This window comes from Lentinula edodes (genome assembly GCF_021015755.1).
Source record: "Lentinula edodes strain Le(Bin) 0899 ss11 chromosome Unknown C8R40scaffold_57, whole genome shotgun sequence".
Lineage (NCBI taxonomy): Eukaryota > Fungi > Basidiomycota > Agaricomycetes > Agaricales > Omphalotaceae > Lentinula > Lentinula edodes.
The window spans coordinates 199,341-216,988 of NW_025764363.1; the positions used below are offsets into that span (position 1 = coordinate 199,341).

Below are 17,648 nucleotides of genomic sequence, written 5' to 3' on the forward strand. Positions count from 1 at the left end.
AAAAGATCGAGTAAGCCCATGTCTGATTTCCGGAACGATGACTCAGGACCATGAACGAGTTAGCTCAAATACATGGTGACAAGGCCGCTGAAAACAGTCTGATTTCCTCGAGTTGAACATGCACGAGTTAGCTCAAGTGTATGGCAGCCTCGAGGGATGATCAAGAATTCACAACGAGATAAATCTGAACCCGCTGTTGAAGGATCGGCCGCAGCATGCGTTGAGAATTTGTCTTGAGGGGAACGTCGAGGCTGAGAAAGTAATCAACAACGATGCGACTGGGGAAGCAGGGGTGGAGACAGCTGAACGCTGAACTCCTGAAGGTTAGTAATTGAGGAAGAGCGAGAGACAGAGGAACGATGACTCAGGATTATGAGAGTTAGCTCAAATACATGGTGGCAAGGCCGCCGAAAGCGGTCTGATTTTCGCGAGTTAGAGAGCGCACTCCATGGACGAGTTAGCTCAAGTACATGGAGGCAAAGCAATCGAAAAGAGCCCTGAAGGTTAGGAATTAGGGAAATGGGAGAGACAGCTGAGCGATGACTCAGGACCATGAACGAGTTGGCTCAAATACATGGTGACAAGGCCGCCGAAACCAGTTTGATTTAAGTTAGAGAGGGCGCACTCCATGAACGAGTTAGCTCGAGTACATGGAGGCAAAGTAGCAGAAAGAAGCCCTGAAGGTTAGGAATTAAGGAAATGCGAGAGACAGCTGAACGCTGAACGATGACTCAGGGACCATGAACGAGTTAGCTCAAGTACATGGTGACAAGGCCGCCGAAACCAGTTTGATTTCCGCAAGTTAGAGAGCGCGCACTCCATGAACGAGTTAGCTCAAGTACATGGTGCCAGTCAATATAACCAAGGAAAGAGGTTGGATTCCATGAAGTAGTTTGCAGAAGCAGAAGTACTACTTAAAGAGACCAGCGCGTGATCCATGAACGAGTTAGCTCTAATTCGTAGTACGAGGGATGTCGGGTCTACGAGCGTCATGAATATTAACGATGAAAGCAGAGCGAGGAGAAACATACCCGCTGTTGAAGGATCGGCTGCAGCAATGCGTTGAGAATTCGTCTTGAGGGGAACGTCGAGGCTGAGAAAGTGATCAACGACGATGCGACTGAGTGAACCTATTATACCTTGCCCGTTATCGTCCTAGTCCATGATATATCCACACGAGTTCCGAACTGAAGGATGACCACCGAGTGCTACACGAGTTTTCACTCACTGCAGCAAGTAGAGATGAAGGAAGAAGCGAAGAATATCTTAAACTCTCACGATCATGATCAGTTCTTTGTTTGTTTGGTCTTCGCTTTGTTTGGTCCGGGTTTCGGCCCGTTTTCAATCAACAACTCGACATCCTCGACATCGATACTTCCTCCAATACTTTGACCATGTACTGCAGCTAACTCGTGCATGGGCTCTCTCTCTCTCTCATCCTTCTCATATATGCCTTGAACTCAACAATACGGCTCTTCTCAACATTGGGAACCTCTTCACACACGTTCGACCATGTACTGGAGCTAACTCGTGCATGGGCTCTCTCTCTCTCATCCTTCTCATCTATGCCTTGAACTCAACAATATCAACATTGGGAACCTCTCCACACACGCTCGACTATCCGTTCATGGACTATATGTACGTTCTTCAAATTCTATCTCCTCACCTCACTCAAGACTATCTATGCAGCCATATTTCGACTTATTCTTGGTCACAGTCAACCCTTATCAAAGTCTACCGTTATGCTCAGATGCGTTCGTGCGTCAGTATTGAAGTCAACGGAGGGATGAGAATGCTCACCACATCTTCGCTATTGCCGAACGTGTATGGGTGGGGAGTACATTCGTATCCCTCTATCTCTGTTTCCGCCGCCTCCCCTTCCAAGTCCTCCCCCTTACGCATCCACACCCGCACCGACTCCCGCTCTCAATCCAACCCGTTAAAACCCTCCCAGACCTCGCCCCAATGCTCCTCAAACTGAACCTAAACCCGACTCTTCTTTCCCTCGGCAAAAAGAGCCGCTAAACAGCTTGCCAGAGGAGAAGACGAAGGTGATGATATTGGGTTCAAATGGTGAGGGTTCGAAAGATGAAAGAGAGGAAGGTCGTACAGTCCTCTCCTCACATCATCCCTCCCATTCGTTGAGAGTTCCTCTCCTCCTCCATCCTACCATTCATCTGATGATTCATTTTCAAATCAAACCGACCCCGCGATGATCCTTTCCGTGGTAAACGTCCTTTCGACCGCTATCAAAGCCAACGCTGCCGTGGTGCTGCAGATGCTTGATAAGCTTCCTGCTCTTGGAGTTGAGCAGAGGGCGATTGTGGAGGCGGTGTTGGAACTAGAAGATTCGGCGGCAACGGGTGTTGCGGGAGGTGATATGATGAATACAAGGGGCACGACGGAGATGGGCAAGTCCACGAAGTTTATGATGAATATGGACGTGGTACGTCTCTCTCTTTCCTCAAAAATTTCATCTTTAATCGCTGACTACTCTATAGGTTCCTCGTCTCTTCCGGCCTCCCAGATGGTAGGAGGAGGAATCACGGCGCCAGGCATCGTTGGGTCTGATGGTGACGACGAACTGCGTTTGCAAGATGCGTTTTCGAGGCCGCAAAGGTCTATACGGTTACAGGAAGTCCGTAGCATTGTTCGTCATTAAATGGAGATAGATGATTCTGTCTGTAATTAATGATCGTCTCAACCTTTCACAATGTTACTCTTTTGCATCATTCCCGCGTGGAATCCAATGACCTGTGTTCAACCAGTCAACTCAGTGTCAGACAGTCTTGTAGGCACGATGCGCGCATGCACATCATCGCGATAAACATGGAATTACTCATCAAGATCTGGACATATAGCTCGTTTATCAGCTCCTAACTAACTACGGCTCCTCGAGATTGAGATCGCGCTCGAGATTGTGCTCGCTCGCGATGTATCTCGCGGGATTCGTACGTAGTCTGGGTACTTGTTAGGATCCAACTAGGTTTTCCGTTGCGCGTCAGTCGGAGCATTCTGTCACTGATTTTCGGGTGTATGACTGCATCTCCATCGAGGTCGACTGGATGCCAGCTCTTCCGTCCATTGTTACCCAACTTCCAAACCCAAACTTGGTAACAACCATCGTTCGCGTTTCGATGTATGTACACCGTCCCTTCCAATGACAGCGCTGGGACTGGCATAGGTTCCTCGAGATCTTCGTCACTCTGAGTTTCATAACACGGAGTGACGCCTTGACTGGTCCGAGAGGTGAACGGCGCAGTCCGTAATCTACCTGGATCAATTTTCCCCCCTATGATAGGAGGCGTGAATACAAGGGGCACGACGGAGATGGGCAAGTCCACGAAGTTTATGATGAATATGGACGTGGTACGTCTCTCTCTTTCCTCAAAAATTTCATCTTTAATCGCTGACTACTCTATAGGTTCCTCGTCTCTTCCGGCCTCCCAGATGGTAGGAGGAGGAATCACGGCGCCAGGCATCGTTGGGTCTGATGGTGACGACGAACTGCGTTTGCAAGATACGTTTTCGAGACCGCAAAGGTCTATACGGTTGGAGATTAGGTTTCAGGGTCCTCAGAGTCCGGATGCGTATGGCGTTCCGGCTTCGCAGATCATTCAGAGTGGACAGGGTAAAGTGAGTTCCTCAAAATCCACCGTCATAACTTATAACTGACATCGGACGGGGTTCTTGTTCTTATTATGAAATGTTAGCTTCAAGCCTCGGGCTCGTCTGCGTCGTTGTCAGTCAGCCAAAAGGCTTAAACTCACCGATATCGAACTACTCGAACTTGCTCGACAACTGACGTTGCTTGAATCCGCGTTATATCAAAAGATCCGCCCTATGGAGTATCTGCAGTGTGCTAGAGAAGGTGTCGGCGGCAAGGACAAAGACGGTGGATCTGGAGGTGGAATCGATAAGGAGTCGGTGAATAATTAACTGAAAGCGTGAAGTTTTCCAATTGTATGAATCCGACAATGACCAGGATTATCCCTTGTACACCGTGTCTTCTGCCTCTATTAAACTTCATGCAAAGTGTATGTTACATTATGTACATGTACTCCAAACAAAAACCTTTGTTGAAGTCTATATCGTTTCTCATTGTAAATTATTGATGCTGATATCAGTGATATCATTGTTGTTGATATACATATCTGGAGATATGTTGACCTCTGAGATGTATCCGATGTCAGGACGTCCCCGATATCGGGTACAAATAATCTAAGCAGGAAAACTTCAAAATTTACTTCCAGCTGATTCCGAAAATCTAGGACGAAATCAGCCTCCTCACATCATTGGAGTACTGTTTAGCATTATTTGTGGATGTAGACCAGATAATGAAGATTAACCCAGAGATGGATGCAAAGAATTGTTGTAATTACATTGTTGGAGTAAACTAGGGCTGCCTCTATGTAAGAAAGACAGAGCTGCTTGCTCAGATTTGTTTCTGAAAGAGGCTAGTAACTATGCGCTTAAGCTCGTCCACAAACAAGGCTAAATAGTGCTCCAACAATGTGAGGAGGCTGATTTCGTCCTAGACTTTCGGAATCAGCTGTCATTTAACCTTGAGTATTTCAGTCATTTTTCCACGGTATTGACTCAAATATGTCTTGATGATTATGTTAAATCACTCCTGCCTAATGTATTCGAGTATATCCTTCATATTCACACTGTAATTATTACAGGAAAAATCAGACAAAATAGGAGGAAGTTTCAAACATTGTCTTGAGTTAAGCTGAATGCTTTATGATCAGAATCTTCCTCATTATCTGTGAGGCAAATTTCAGAACATGTTCCAAATAATCTGAGGTGAGAAATTTGCAGATAAATGACCATATATGTCAAATATCCCTCTCATAATCGCACAATAGGACTTTGAGATTAATTCAAGTATTTTTCCAAACATTCAAGGCATTTAATCTTGTAGTAATCTGGCCTTGATTAATGCAAAAATTGATTGCAGTATATATTGAAATCATGTTTTCGAAATGCTTCCCAGTATTTAATGGTAATATTGACAAAAAATTTTTAATATCCTTTGGATTTAACTAGGAAATTGACAGTCAAATATCTTCATCTAATCTACATGATATCTAGGAGATTTCCACGGCTGAAAAAGATGCCATCCCCCCAGTGAGTGCAAGTGCATGCAGTTACAGTCCAGGTGAATGCATTGAAAAGGTAGGAGCATGCAGATGCATCTGTACATCCTAGATTTTTGTCTAGGAGACCGGCTGCACTTCCTAGCACTGAAGTGGTTTTCAGAAATTGCTTTCTGTGCTTTTTGCTGGACAGTGCTGTCCAGCTAGTACCCTTGCTGTTATGATCACACAGGTTTTGCAGATAATATGAATGTGTGAGTACAGTGAAGTACATGTGACATACATAACTAAGCATATAACATTTACATACATCTATAAACCAAGCAATATATCAACTCAATGTGCATAGATGTATCCTGAAATAGTTGCACATACGGCAAATATGAAGTCAAAATAGCATAACATGATTAGACAAAATACATATAAATGTCGGCATTTATATGCCATAAGTGTGATGCAGGTGCATGTAGATACACTGCATTCCACTGCAAATGCTAGTGGCCCCTTAGTTATGTCAATTGAAGTAACTTTCTAAAGTAAATAATCTTTTCTTGTTGCTGCGGTTTCCATAAGTCAACTCCACTATAGTTGGAGAGGAACCTGCATTGGACAGCCAATATAAGAAGCCCTGCCATGGCTTGCCGTCATACAGCATACGAGGGAGGCATGAGCCGATAAAGCCTGTGATAGGGTCAATGAAACGCCGGACTGTGAATAAGAAAGTTCACACTTGAGTTTTAACCAATGGGGTGTGTGCCAATATGCCGGCCATGATAGGTTTAGATGCCTCTTAATGGGCCAGAAGCAAAAACTATACGTGTACCAGATCATGAGCCATGTGTACCAGAGTAAGAGTGAATGGTGCGGTCAATTTGTTGCTCCTAAGTTGCCTAAGTTGACTAAGTTGACTAAGCTACCTATGTTGCCTAACCTACCGACGTTACCTGAATTGACCAAGGATCAAGGTGATATTAAATCACAACAGGCCTCGGGACTTCGCAAGCCAAATACTAAGATGTAATGATCTGGAGAAGTACTCTATATCATCTCTGAAATACCAGTCCATGTAAGAACCTATGTCATGCCACACTCCACCTGGTACAGCAAATGCACCTGCAGCCTGTATTCGAAGTTCAGGAGTATACCATATTAGAGCAGCTATTGGCCATGCCAAATTGGGGTGTGTACAAGTGATTGTACCCCTGATAAATTCTGGATGAAGTTCATTGTGACTGCCGGAAGGTAGCAGACAATGATAGCAGACATGATTCTCCATTTTCTTCAGGTCCACGGAACGTCGAATGGATGCCAGTTGAGCATGCTGACTTGTCTGGAATGCTGGACAGTCCTTCATGATATGGGTAGTGTTGCCTTGGATATTCTTCAATAGACAGACCCCACAATGAGTACCAATTAAGTCCAAAAGTCGGTGTGCATCCAAATATCGGTCTTTTTGCATTACCATTGATTCTGTAGTCCTCTTCCTGGCGGCAGAATGAACCTCCCCAAAAGCTTCTTCCAATGCCCGTTTGGTACTTTGTTGTTTCAAAATGGTAGGAATAGGAAAGGCACTGGAAGAAGCTCTTACTGGGGTAAGGCACAACTGAGGACAGGTGGCAGTTATTGGATCTTCATATGCAATAGCAAAATCTTCCCCTATTTGATATTCCACTGAGCTATCTTGATTGAGAGTTTCTAATTGACACTTACAATCATCAGGGCCGAAGAGGGGTTGGAGTGCATTGGGGTCATAATCTACTCAACAAATCAATAGATATCTAGCACCTGAGCAGGTGAATACTGACCTGGGAGACAGCCGGTACAAGGATCTAGAGTTGCATCTATTGCCGCACAAGTTTGACCTCTGCCGTTGAGAAACTTTGTTATTCGATATCTCAAGCAGCGCATAGGAAAATTTTCTGCAGAGATGTCAAAATACGCCAAATCCAAAAGCTCTTCTCGTCCACACAATGCAAGAATGTCTTTGTCCCCTCGGTCCGAAACCGGCTTTTTCGGCCACGGGATTAATATACAGACACCTACGCCGCCTTCACCTCGCACAAGACGATGAGTTTGCTGATAGTATGTTATTAGCTCCGGAGGAACGCCTATGTTGAAAGCCATGACTATCCCGTGGCAGTCTAGACCAGCTGAGAGGGCAGTGGTAGATACAAGAGTACTATTATCACCAGTAATCCACCGATCTAACATGGTTCGACGCTCCTGATCAGTGATGGGATAGGTTTGGGATGCGGAGTGGTAGAAGTCACAGCCCAAACATTTTGCCAGTGCTTCCCCTTGTTTAGTGCTATAAACATAAACAATGTACCGGTCGTCCGTATTATGAAACCCGGCTTGTTTCCAGGATTGAATATAACTAGTGACTGTTTCAGCAATGATGGAATCGTTACCCAGGGGTTTGTGCCGAATGAAAATGACATTGTCCTTCACAGCTGGTGTGCGGAAAACCTTGAACCCCGGACGGAGCTCAAATGACTTTGAGAGAGTATTCAGCAGTGGTACTGGAACAGATGCACTCATCAATACTAGTTGAACAGGCCCCGCATTACGAAGCTGATAAGGATTGGCAAATGCTTTCCGACGAAAGCTTGCTTCAGTGGCATGATTGTGAACTTCTTCCACAACGATACGGTAAACAGGCCTAGACAGCATATTCAAGCAAGCCTCCCAGTGTTTGCCTCTAGCAGTATCGGCTGATGCCAGAATGATGTTGGCATGGCCCGAGAGTGTTTTGGTTTGAGCACCAGCGTAATGCTCGAAGGCAATATTGAGGGTTCTGAGGCGTCGCTGCCAATCTTGAAGTAATGAAACGAGTGGTGTAACAACAATCGTATGACCATTTTCCACCAAGCTTGCAAGCAAAATGACTGCAGTTTTGCCTACCCCGCATCCCAGCGCAATCACTACATCGGTTCTGAGAGCCAATAATGCTTCTACTGCGTCACGTTGTTCTTGACATCGCCACTGGATTGAAGGACCATACATTCCTTTCAGAAGACATATCATGTCGTAAGTAAATTCTGTGTCTTTGCCATAAGGAAGGCCATCCAGGATTTTTCTCAATTGGACTACCAAGATTCAGCTTTGTAATAGATGGAAATCATAGGATATGACTTACCTTCGCTCATATGAATGGGACTCTCCGGCTGGATCTTCTGTGATAGTAACGGTAATGAATAATTCGAAAATTCCGGTCGGATAAACCCTCACTTGTAGTGAAGTAACAGTATGCGCAGAAACAGACTTCGTTATCTTGGGATCAACACTGCTATTGACCTCAAAGTGCCACCTTCAATTGAAGCGCTACCAGAATAGTTTTAATACCTACCATTGACAGTCCCGATGCAATATCTTCGAGAGCATTAGTTAAGAGTGTCACAAGCCATTTCTATTGGGCTTACCAGACAGAGTAGGGCTTGGATGGACTGTGGAATCAGATGGGAAGACCTGGAATATGTTAGGCTAATCAGTGAACTCTAAGGGGACAAACTTTTACTTCGTTTGTTCCTTGAAAAGGTACAGCTTCAATGAATATTGATCCGGAGCTTTCACCAACCTAGAAAACATCTTCAGCTCCGACAAACAGATTTAAATGAGTAACGTTCACCTTTAACATGGATGACTCTAATGCAGGATCTTGGACTGCATTGTTGATCTGCAACAAGAGGTATGAAGGAAAGGTTATCATTTGAGATATGAGCCAAAGTCGTGATTGTATTTACACTGTGAGATAAGCTTTGACTGGTGACTGTATTATTAGAAACCAAGCTGCCAAGCAAAGGTAGAGCCACAGATAAGAGAGTGTGTAATTCCTTGTTTTGTTTTTGAGTATCAGCATTGCTGCGCTGGAGAGAAGTAATAGTAGCTTTTAAATTCTCAATCTCCTGCATATGTGCTTCATCTCGTGATTGTTGCTGTCGAGTAAATTCGAGTAATGTATCATGAATCTGCCAATCATGGCTCTTTTCACTAGTCTCTGATAGTGAAAGCATCGGACCAGGAAAAAGCTTGGTCCTCAGGAATCCTGTGTCATAAAGATGTTTGTAATTCCTTGTGGACGTTTGGGAATAGGGAAGATGGATTCCGCCGGGAACAATGTGAAACAGGCGTTGCCACTCTGTGCTAACCATCAAATATGCAAAAATGACATCTTCTGGGTACCCGAGGAAGCTGAAGGGAGTCGTCCCGTAGTGTTGTTTATTTACATCGATGCTATGGCCATTCTGCTGCATGTGTAACTCGAATGTCTCATCATCATTCAGAAGTGCCATTGTTTTGTTGCATCGTTTTCGTTTGAAGGCAACGGTAACATCACGCCATGCACTAATTTTGAGTCCCCAACCTAAAATAGGCAGACTGCTATTTGCCATCGTAGTGGAGAGACTCTCGGAGGAAAATTCTTTTCCAGCATCCATGAAGGCCATTTCACCATAGAGAACAGCAACACCGGGGTCATTTGGGTACAACTTGCTGGCGAGGTACTGTGCATTGTATATCAATAACCAACTGTAGTCCCAACATATTACTCCTACCTGTGCGATAGGCCGGGCTAGCACATGAACTTGGATGAATATGTCTGCACAGAAAGCATCCATTGCATGAGGGATGACTTTATCTGCCTGCATTATGTTGGTGGTTTTTGAATATTCACGAACCATCGCAACAAACTTCCCCAGTCCTCGCATGTTGCGGACCCGAAATGGCGTGTTTCGAATGAGGACTGAGGTGATTTCTGTGCCACGAGCTGGTGCTCCTCCCATCATATCCACGGCAAGTATTAAGTGCTTTTCTAGGTCTGCCAAGTCCGCTAACCAAACTCGCCATCGGAGTGAATTGAACTCCCACTTTTGCGATCCTCCAGGTACGTGGAAAAATTGCTTTCGCAACTGAGGATCAGCAAAGAAGAGTCGAAGTAAGTCATGAAAGTGATCAGAGAAGCGATTTTCGACATCGTCAAGGAATGAGTAGCCGGGTTCGCAGTTTGTGAGGTTGTCTGCGAGTGAACCATACGTCACCCTATGAGAAAGGCCTCCCAGGATCTTGTCCTCCCAGAGTCTGATTATCTTGTCCTGAAGCCTTTCAAACAGAGTATGGATGTGGGTTTCTGTGATGCTTCTGCCTTTGTAGCGCAGGCTAGTGTAACACTCCTGATCATCCCACCAGATCTTGGGGGGCGAAATAGTACTATAAGCAATCGCACTCGCATAGTGGGTTATTGCACGTAGGGAGCTGAACGTTGTTTGCTCTTTTTCTATAATCCATTGCTGCAGATCTTTCATAGCATCTAGCTGTGTTTGATAATCACCATCAGCTACAGCCAAGTGTACTTGTCGAAGTACCACTAATCGGATGGCCCAAGACAGTTTGGCGATCGGCTGCGGTACGTCTTTTGGATCAGAGAACTCGCCTTCCGGCCTGATATGAATGAGTGCCATAAAACACATGGTAGGATCAGGAAAGCCATTGGGCTTGTCCACTGGATCATACCATCTGCATAACCATAGTGCCTTGAGAACATGGTGGAGTGCGGATAATTTTGGGTCCATTACAAGCTGTTCTAATGCAGTCTTCAGTGCAACAGATTGAGGATATTGATAATTCTGTGACTTGCGCAACAAACTGATTATCAGCTTCTGCACAAGTGCAATGTATTGCTGTAAAGTGACTGTCTCCTGATGATGAGCTTGAAGAGGTTTATTATTGATTCTTGAGCATATATTTAGCCGAATATTCACTTCAGAGCAGTGCCAACTTACTTTCCTGGCTCTGGGGAGTTCAACAGCTCCAATACTGAGACATGAGTTTTTTGGAGACTGAGAAGGCCACTGCAATCGACGAAATATTCATGAATAGTGCGTTGTACCAGGGGGTACTCCCCAGGATCTGAAGCCCTGACTAAGGTCCGCAATTCCGTTGTTTCAAAATCAGCGACGTGGATATGCCACTGAGTGCGTATTAGAAATGGGTGTATTTTGCGAGCATTTGGTATGGGCAGACCAGCCCTGGATCTTTGCCAGCTGAAGGATTGAAACTCATCATTGAGTTTTTCAAAACCGTCTTCTGTGTCAAGACAAGGTTCTGCTGTAGTGAGCACAGTTTTTCGAGGATTCACACGGAGCAATGCCCTGTTAGTACCCTTGTTGAGGGATTGAATACAGACATTCAACCATTTCTTGTTGGTGTTGTCATGTTTCTGTTTCAGATGCTTGACTATCATGTCTTTGGTTGAGCAGTTATAGAAGCATTCAGGACATCCAAATTGATCAACAACTAGTCTCAACCCTGAAAATGCCTGTGAGTTGTCAGGAACATGCTATTATCAAAATCAAATCCAGACCTGAAAATTCCTCATAGATTTGATTGGCCAGCAGGTTTGGCCAAAAATCTAGAATTTTATTTGCAGATGCAAGCTCTCTGATTCGAGCATTGTCAGCAGGGGAAACTTTCACATTGTGTTTTTTGCCTAGGTGCTGAATGAGTGATGTCACAGTTAATGCACTTTGACACTCTATGCAAAGAAACATTTTCAATCTTGTATTGACTTGAAGTCCGAATGAGACCAAAAACGGATTTGACTGTAGGTCATCATAATCTTTCACGCCCAGAAGTTTCTGACACCGTTGATTAGGTGGTCATATTTGCAGGCATCCAAAAATGGTCAATACCTGAGAATGATCATCCTAATGCAATTTTCCTGATTTATTGTAGATTTGCATACAATGGAAAGGATCTCACTGGTTCTGGTTCATTGAGGTGGGACATCACTTGATCAAGGTATGATGCTTGCTCCTTGGCATATAAAAGTGACAATGAGCGGAGTGGAAGAGCGTAGTAAAAAAAGAATAATTTACTGCAGCTTTATACGGTGGAAGGCTATGTGATGCTAAGTTGTCGCAAATCAGGGAGTCCAGATCTTTGATGTACTGTAGGGTCAGTGGTTATTCTGCCGCCCGCTCGCACTGCATATTAGAAATTGTCCTTGACTTGCGTGTAATAGAGTTCTAGAAATCCCCGATGCACAATTAGGAGAACTGGTGGGCTATCATATGCACCTGAGGATTCTGAATAATCTATTTTGCAACACTTAATGCGGGGATGAGCCGATTTCCTCGAGGCAAAAATGTGGGTTTTATCTCGAGGTTATGGACATGAATATGGCAGCAGATATCTTGAAGGAATTGAGCTGAGGTTATGGTGAAATTAGGAAATAAGCACGGCCCCCGCCAAATTCACGATAGCTTCTAATCACCACACGAAAGTCCTAAAATTCGTGCTCAGGATTTTCGACAGATTTTGGAAGTAATGTTTCCATTTTCTCTACATTTTCACCGCGAGGACATTGGCACATTCCCACGGTGACTGACTGTAAACTACAAGTAAACCGTCCAGAGTCAAGGATCACTAAACCAAGCGACTTTCCCACACCAGCTGTTCTTATTAACAGTCTGAGAGGTGTTCGTTTTTTTGAGTTTCGGAGTCATCAGCAAGATGTTTAGTGCTTACATGTGGAGAAGACAGTTTCCATAACCTCCTCGGAAACCAGCGAACCGGAAACCCCGAATGGCGTTGCTTATTGAGCTCCATCTGAATCAATTGTGGTCCTTGTAGGGAATACATTGAGGCGAAACCTGTGCATAGACAGTTGGTACACGTATCTTGCATTACTACTCTACAAATGTTAATTAAAGGTACAATCTGTGTATAGACACGGCTATCTTTCGGATCCATTCTCAAGTAAGGGAGAATTTGACAGGCAATAAACAAATACTTCTGATATGTAGATCACATTTCATATATATGCAGCCTGGAATTGAATCCTGTCAAAGAGCTTGCATGCTGAGAAAACCTTAGATAATTGTGGGATGAACTATACTGGCTTGCAAGTAACCCATATCACCGATAGTTGGCTTCCCTGCTGCATCTACAGTGATTTTGGGTATTTTCAACTATTGTACTCATGGATTTTTCGGCATATTCGGAATAATGAATTACATGTAGACATAAAGATCAATCAGATGAAGTGAACTTCAAGAACCGTTCTATGCGGGTTATGAGAAGACCATTTTTACCGCGCCATGGCTGTGAACCTTTATACAGAGCATCAGATTCATGCATGCCCTTTGATATTTTTTATCTTTCAAGGTAATGGCCGGGAGGGCCATTGCAATGCTTCCTCATTCAGAATTCGTGCCATTGCGTTTTACAATCAACAAGGTCTGATATTTGTGTCTGTGTTTGTCTATGATAGTATGAGGATTTGAGGATTGAAAAACACATTGCTCAGTAGTAAGCAAGAGGGTTGAGGCATGCCAGGGCGTGCCGCTGAATTAGAATCACAGTGGAAAGGTCGGTGGTAAATAGGGAGTTATTATCAATCTGAGCTGGGACGAGTATTCAAATAATCAAAGACAAAATTGAAGCTTGACCCTCCCGCCCACGAGACACTGAAGAGTACTATGTGAACATCATCACTCTATCAAACAACGAGATTTCAGTCCTCATGGACAGGTATACTCCTTTCACTCAAGTGATATAATCAAGTGGCCCGAGATTAACAGGAGGCAATGCCTTCCTAAGTCTCCCTCGTTCATTGTTCAATCACTGTTATCACATATCATTGTGTAGGGAATTAATGAAGATCTCACAGTTGCAGTACAATGCAATGCAATGCTAGGGACACCTGAACTCACTAACAACCAGTGACACACACAGTCTAGAATGTCTCTGAATAGTACACAGGTACTCACATAACGGATCAATGAATGATTAGAAAGAAGGCTGAAGGCTGATATTTTCAAATCGGAGCAAAATGACAAACCAGTAACAATAAACAAGCAGTCACTGAATTCATTTGGATCAAAGTCAAACTTCCACTGGCAGAAGTGCTGGGAAAATCGTTATACGATTGCGAGCCGCGAAGGACTTTGAATCAAATGGATATGAGGTAGTGAGATATATCAAGAATCAGTTTGGAGAATTTCATCATGATGCATAGGTTTCTTATTTGCGAGTGGCTTTTCCCGAGGTCTCCGACAATGAGGCAAGTCGGTAGTACAGTCATAACTGCCGTCAGATGCTATGATTTATCGATTAATATTCTGAGCTTCGAGACTCGGGAAAGGAATGAATCATGAGACGGAACATATTTAAGTCTTGCTTCAACTTTGATTTTTCTCTTTATTCTCAATATTCATAGGTGGCCCAAGATGTCCAACCATTCTTATGTATGCTACTTTTTGTTTTGGTGTTTCATAAATTGAACTTGATGTTGCAGGCTTCAGAAGACATCGAGCAAGTATGTGTTGTTCTCAAGCTACAATTAATGATCCTAAAAGATGGTGTTTCTATAATAAGACTCGAAAACGGAAGGAAATTGATCTCGATGGCACTGAAGTACCTCAACAGGAAGTCAAGGTTTCTGTTTTTGTGTTTAAAGTAGAATTTCATTTAGATCGTACTGATTGGAAATACAGGCGGCAAGAAGAGAGCTCAAACGAGAGGAAAAAATAGAGAAAAAAGCTCTCAAGCTAAAGGTCACAGTGAGTGCGGACAACAGGTTCAAAATATGTGTAATTCACAGCCTCAACAGTTTGCGGCGGAAAGTTCTGTCAACCATTCAATCGATGATACACCCTACGTTCTAGGGTACGGATTCATGAATGTTGTTGGTCTAGGACCCAATATTACTCCGTACAAGCATTTAAGAGGAGTGAAGAACCGAGGTGTATCAAGGATAGTCAAATTAGCGGGACCAAATATGGCTGGGCTACAGAAATCCGCTGTAGAACACTGCTTGATTGTAGGTGTACGCAGGGCTGAGGTCGATGTCTCTACCTTGGCTACAGACATCACTAAGCCATTCCAGGCTGTAAAAGCTGGCGGCGGTGGTGTAAAATTTCCTGTCATACTCTTCAATGGACAGCACAGATTGTCTGCAGTCTCCATGGTTCTCAAACCAGCACTCAAAGCATTGCATGAAATTGGACAGCAGCTGAAAAGAAGTCCAGACAACAGGGATTTACAAGAACAAGAACAAAAGGCTCATCAGTACTGTTATAATCATGGATCATGGTTGGTGAAAGTCTATGATTTAGGTAATCTCATTTCTTTGTCCTTTGTTCTTGAGTTAAACTGTTACCACAGACACTTTGCATGGATCACCCAATTATACCAATGTTATCACTAAAATAACATCAAACAATATGATGAAGGCACTTTCAAATGACCCAAAACATCACCTCTCGACCAATATCCACAACCTCATAAATTCACAATCAGAGGAAGCTAGAAAACTGTTGATACATCAAATAATTCAAGAGGAAAAAACCGGTGGCAATGAGGATATCCAGTCTCTGCTTTCGAAGCATCCTCCTCTCGTGGAATTCCTCATGAGAATGCATGAGATGGAAGTATATGAGGATTTTTTTTCTCCAAAGAAACTTGTTGAATGTAGGAGAGTAGTCTGGGGGGTGCGTAATTTTTCTGAGAGTTTGGTGCATTTATTTTTCTCATTCATACAAAATATGCAGTTTCTGAAACCTATTCTCGATGGAAATTGGTTGCAGCTCTTATACCTTTGCAGTCTGGTTCAGCTCCCAGGGCAGTTTAATAACTCTGTCAGCACCTCAGAAGAGCTTCATCAACATGCCATCACAACATTTCTACAAGAAACTCCTTCTTTCTCAGCTGATGTTGCCTCATGGATAACCAAACTATCAGAGGATTGCTTTTTGAAGTATCTAGCGCCCATTTCCAGTCATTGGGGCTTGAATACAGAAGAATATCGAACAGGCCATAATCTCTACTGGAAGGGTCTCATTGAAGGAGTGGAGACCAGGGAGTTAGATACATTATCATCCTCTGAAACTTGGACAGAGGAACAGCACTCTATTCTCAGAGAACTTCCCAAGAAAATGATGCTCATCAGATCTGTGCGGCCTTTCCATGGTAGTTTAGGAATTCCCCCAGGACTGGAAGAGACAGTGATTCTTTGTCCATCATATTGTCAAGCAATGATGGATATCTTCTCTAACATGTCTCAGGACTTGGAATTGGTATGTGGTTGTTAATCAAAAGGTGTGCTTCAATGACATTTGTCTGCTTTTTTCCAGTGGATTTCCTATATGGTCCCAGCTACTCAATTTTATGCTAAGCAGAGACAAGGCAAAAAACAAAAACAACAGGATGTGGACATCCTTGGAAATCATCCTTCAACCTCAGAAGTGCTCAAAGATTATTTGATCTACTGGACATTTTCCAAGCATGCAGAATGGCGAAATTTGTCTGGGAAAGAGTTCATGAAGCTTGTGCCTGGTGCTACGAAGGAATTAGGCTCGATTTGGAATGAAGTTAGTGGTTACCTAACTCCTGACCTTGATTACTGACCCAAAATGTATATTCAGATCATCACCAGGATTGTTCAGCATAGACTTCATGCCTTCCGGTATACAGAGGGCACATGTATTCCACAGTTGGAGAAGACATATATGACTCATCCCTCGGTGAAGAATCAAATCAAAACAGTATTGGCTTCCCAAGAGCTCTTGAAGTGTATTCAGGATTGGATTAGCTATAATGCTGTGCTGGAGGCAAAGCGAGTTCAACCTGCCCAATTGCTTAGGTCTCAATGGAGACTTAGAATCCATCAAAAGATCCCATCACCAATCACGGTCCCTGAAGACAATTTTCTGAAATCAGTACTCAAAGGCCTGAGTAAAACTCACATTAATTGGCAGGCCAGTTCTCAAGCTGATTCTCTTGCACATATGAAAAGAGTACTCAGAGAATTGGTCATCGAACTGTGCTTATGGGAAGGATATAGAGATCAGTTTCTAGAGGCTCAGGAAGGATTTAAATGTCTCCTCATGGAAGTGGTTCAACTAATCCAGGGTTCTCCTAACTGGAGAGCTTGGAAGCCTTGGTTGAACCTGACCTTTGGAAAGGATGATGATGATGTTGCACTCCAGTGCTACAAGGAACTCTTCAAGGATGATCAAGCAGGGACTTTGCTATCTGTGACACATAGTCAGCTACATCAAAAGCAGAAAGAAAAGTTGTTCAAGCTCTTCAAAAATTTACACAATGGGTTGAAAGAGGCAGGACTTGATGTCAAATTGGGGAATACCAGTAAAGGCCTACATCCTGCTATCAGTTCTCCCCTAGAGGAGCTTATACAAACATGTATAAAGGCTCAAGAGGACTTGAATCACGCAGTTGAACAGGAACCTTCCATCCCTCTTATTGCCCCCGAGGACATTTCAATGCCTGCAGAAAACTCACTTCAGCTCCATTATGCAAATGAAGACAATCTGTTGGAACTATACTCACAGAGCAACGGCATTGAAGAGGATCAAGGCATTTTTCACTCAAAACATAATGCGAAAGGCAAGAAGAAGGTGAAGCAAACTGAGGAAATGAATTTTGAAGAGGAAGAGCAGGAAAACAGAGAAGAGCAAGAGCAGGAAGAGGAAGAGGAAGAGGAAGAGGAAGAGGAAGAGGAAGAACAGGAAGAGTAAAAGGGATAAG

The 17,648-nt window shown here is 43.6% G+C and overlaps 4 protein-coding genes across 4 annotated transcripts; 3 read left to right on the plus strand and 1 right to left on the minus strand.

Moving 5' to 3' along the window:
• Positions 1-1,534: 1,534 nt before the first annotated feature.
• C8R40DRAFT_1176929 (uncharacterized protein) lies at positions 1,535-1,981 on the plus strand (the record flags this gene model as incomplete). The annotated part of the gene is made up of 2 exons (XM_046232598.1): positions 1,535-1,638; positions 1,690-1,981. The coding sequence occupies 2 exons, from the start codon at positions 1,535-1,537 to the stop codon at positions 1,979-1,981; spliced, it is 396 nt and encodes a 131-aa protein (XP_046080353.1).
• A 231-nt stretch (positions 1,982-2,212) lies between these two features.
• On the plus strand, positions 2,213-3,939 carry C8R40DRAFT_1176930 (uncharacterized protein; the record flags this gene model as incomplete). The annotated part of the gene is made up of 5 exons (XM_046232599.1): positions 2,213-2,446; positions 2,502-2,530; positions 3,302-3,369; positions 3,425-3,636; positions 3,748-3,939. The coding sequence occupies 5 exons, from the start codon at positions 2,213-2,215 to the stop codon at positions 3,937-3,939; spliced, it is 735 nt and encodes a 244-aa protein (XP_046080354.1).
• A 2,930-nt stretch (positions 3,940-6,869) lies between these two features.
• C8R40DRAFT_1059906 (uncharacterized protein) lies at positions 6,870-11,394 on the minus strand (the record flags this gene model as incomplete). Its single annotated transcript, XM_046225312.1, has 5 exons — positions 6,870-8,191; positions 8,725-9,604; positions 9,656-10,368; positions 10,429-10,829; positions 10,880-11,394. Coding segments are annotated over 5 exons (3,831 nt in total), but the record flags the coding sequence as incomplete, so codon positions are not given.
• A 2,935-nt stretch (positions 11,395-14,329) lies between these two features.
• C8R40DRAFT_1176932 (uncharacterized protein) lies at positions 14,330-17,638 on the plus strand (the record flags this gene model as incomplete). Its single annotated transcript, XM_046232600.1, has 9 exons — positions 14,330-14,347; positions 14,398-14,418; positions 14,478-14,537; positions 14,597-14,662; positions 14,713-15,217; positions 15,267-15,592; positions 15,653-16,177; positions 16,235-16,471; positions 16,526-17,638. 9 exons carry the CDS (start codon positions 14,330-14,332, stop codon positions 17,636-17,638), a joined length of 2,871 nt encoding a protein of 956 aa, XP_046080356.1.
• Between the last annotated feature and the right edge of the window lie 10 nt (positions 17,639-17,648).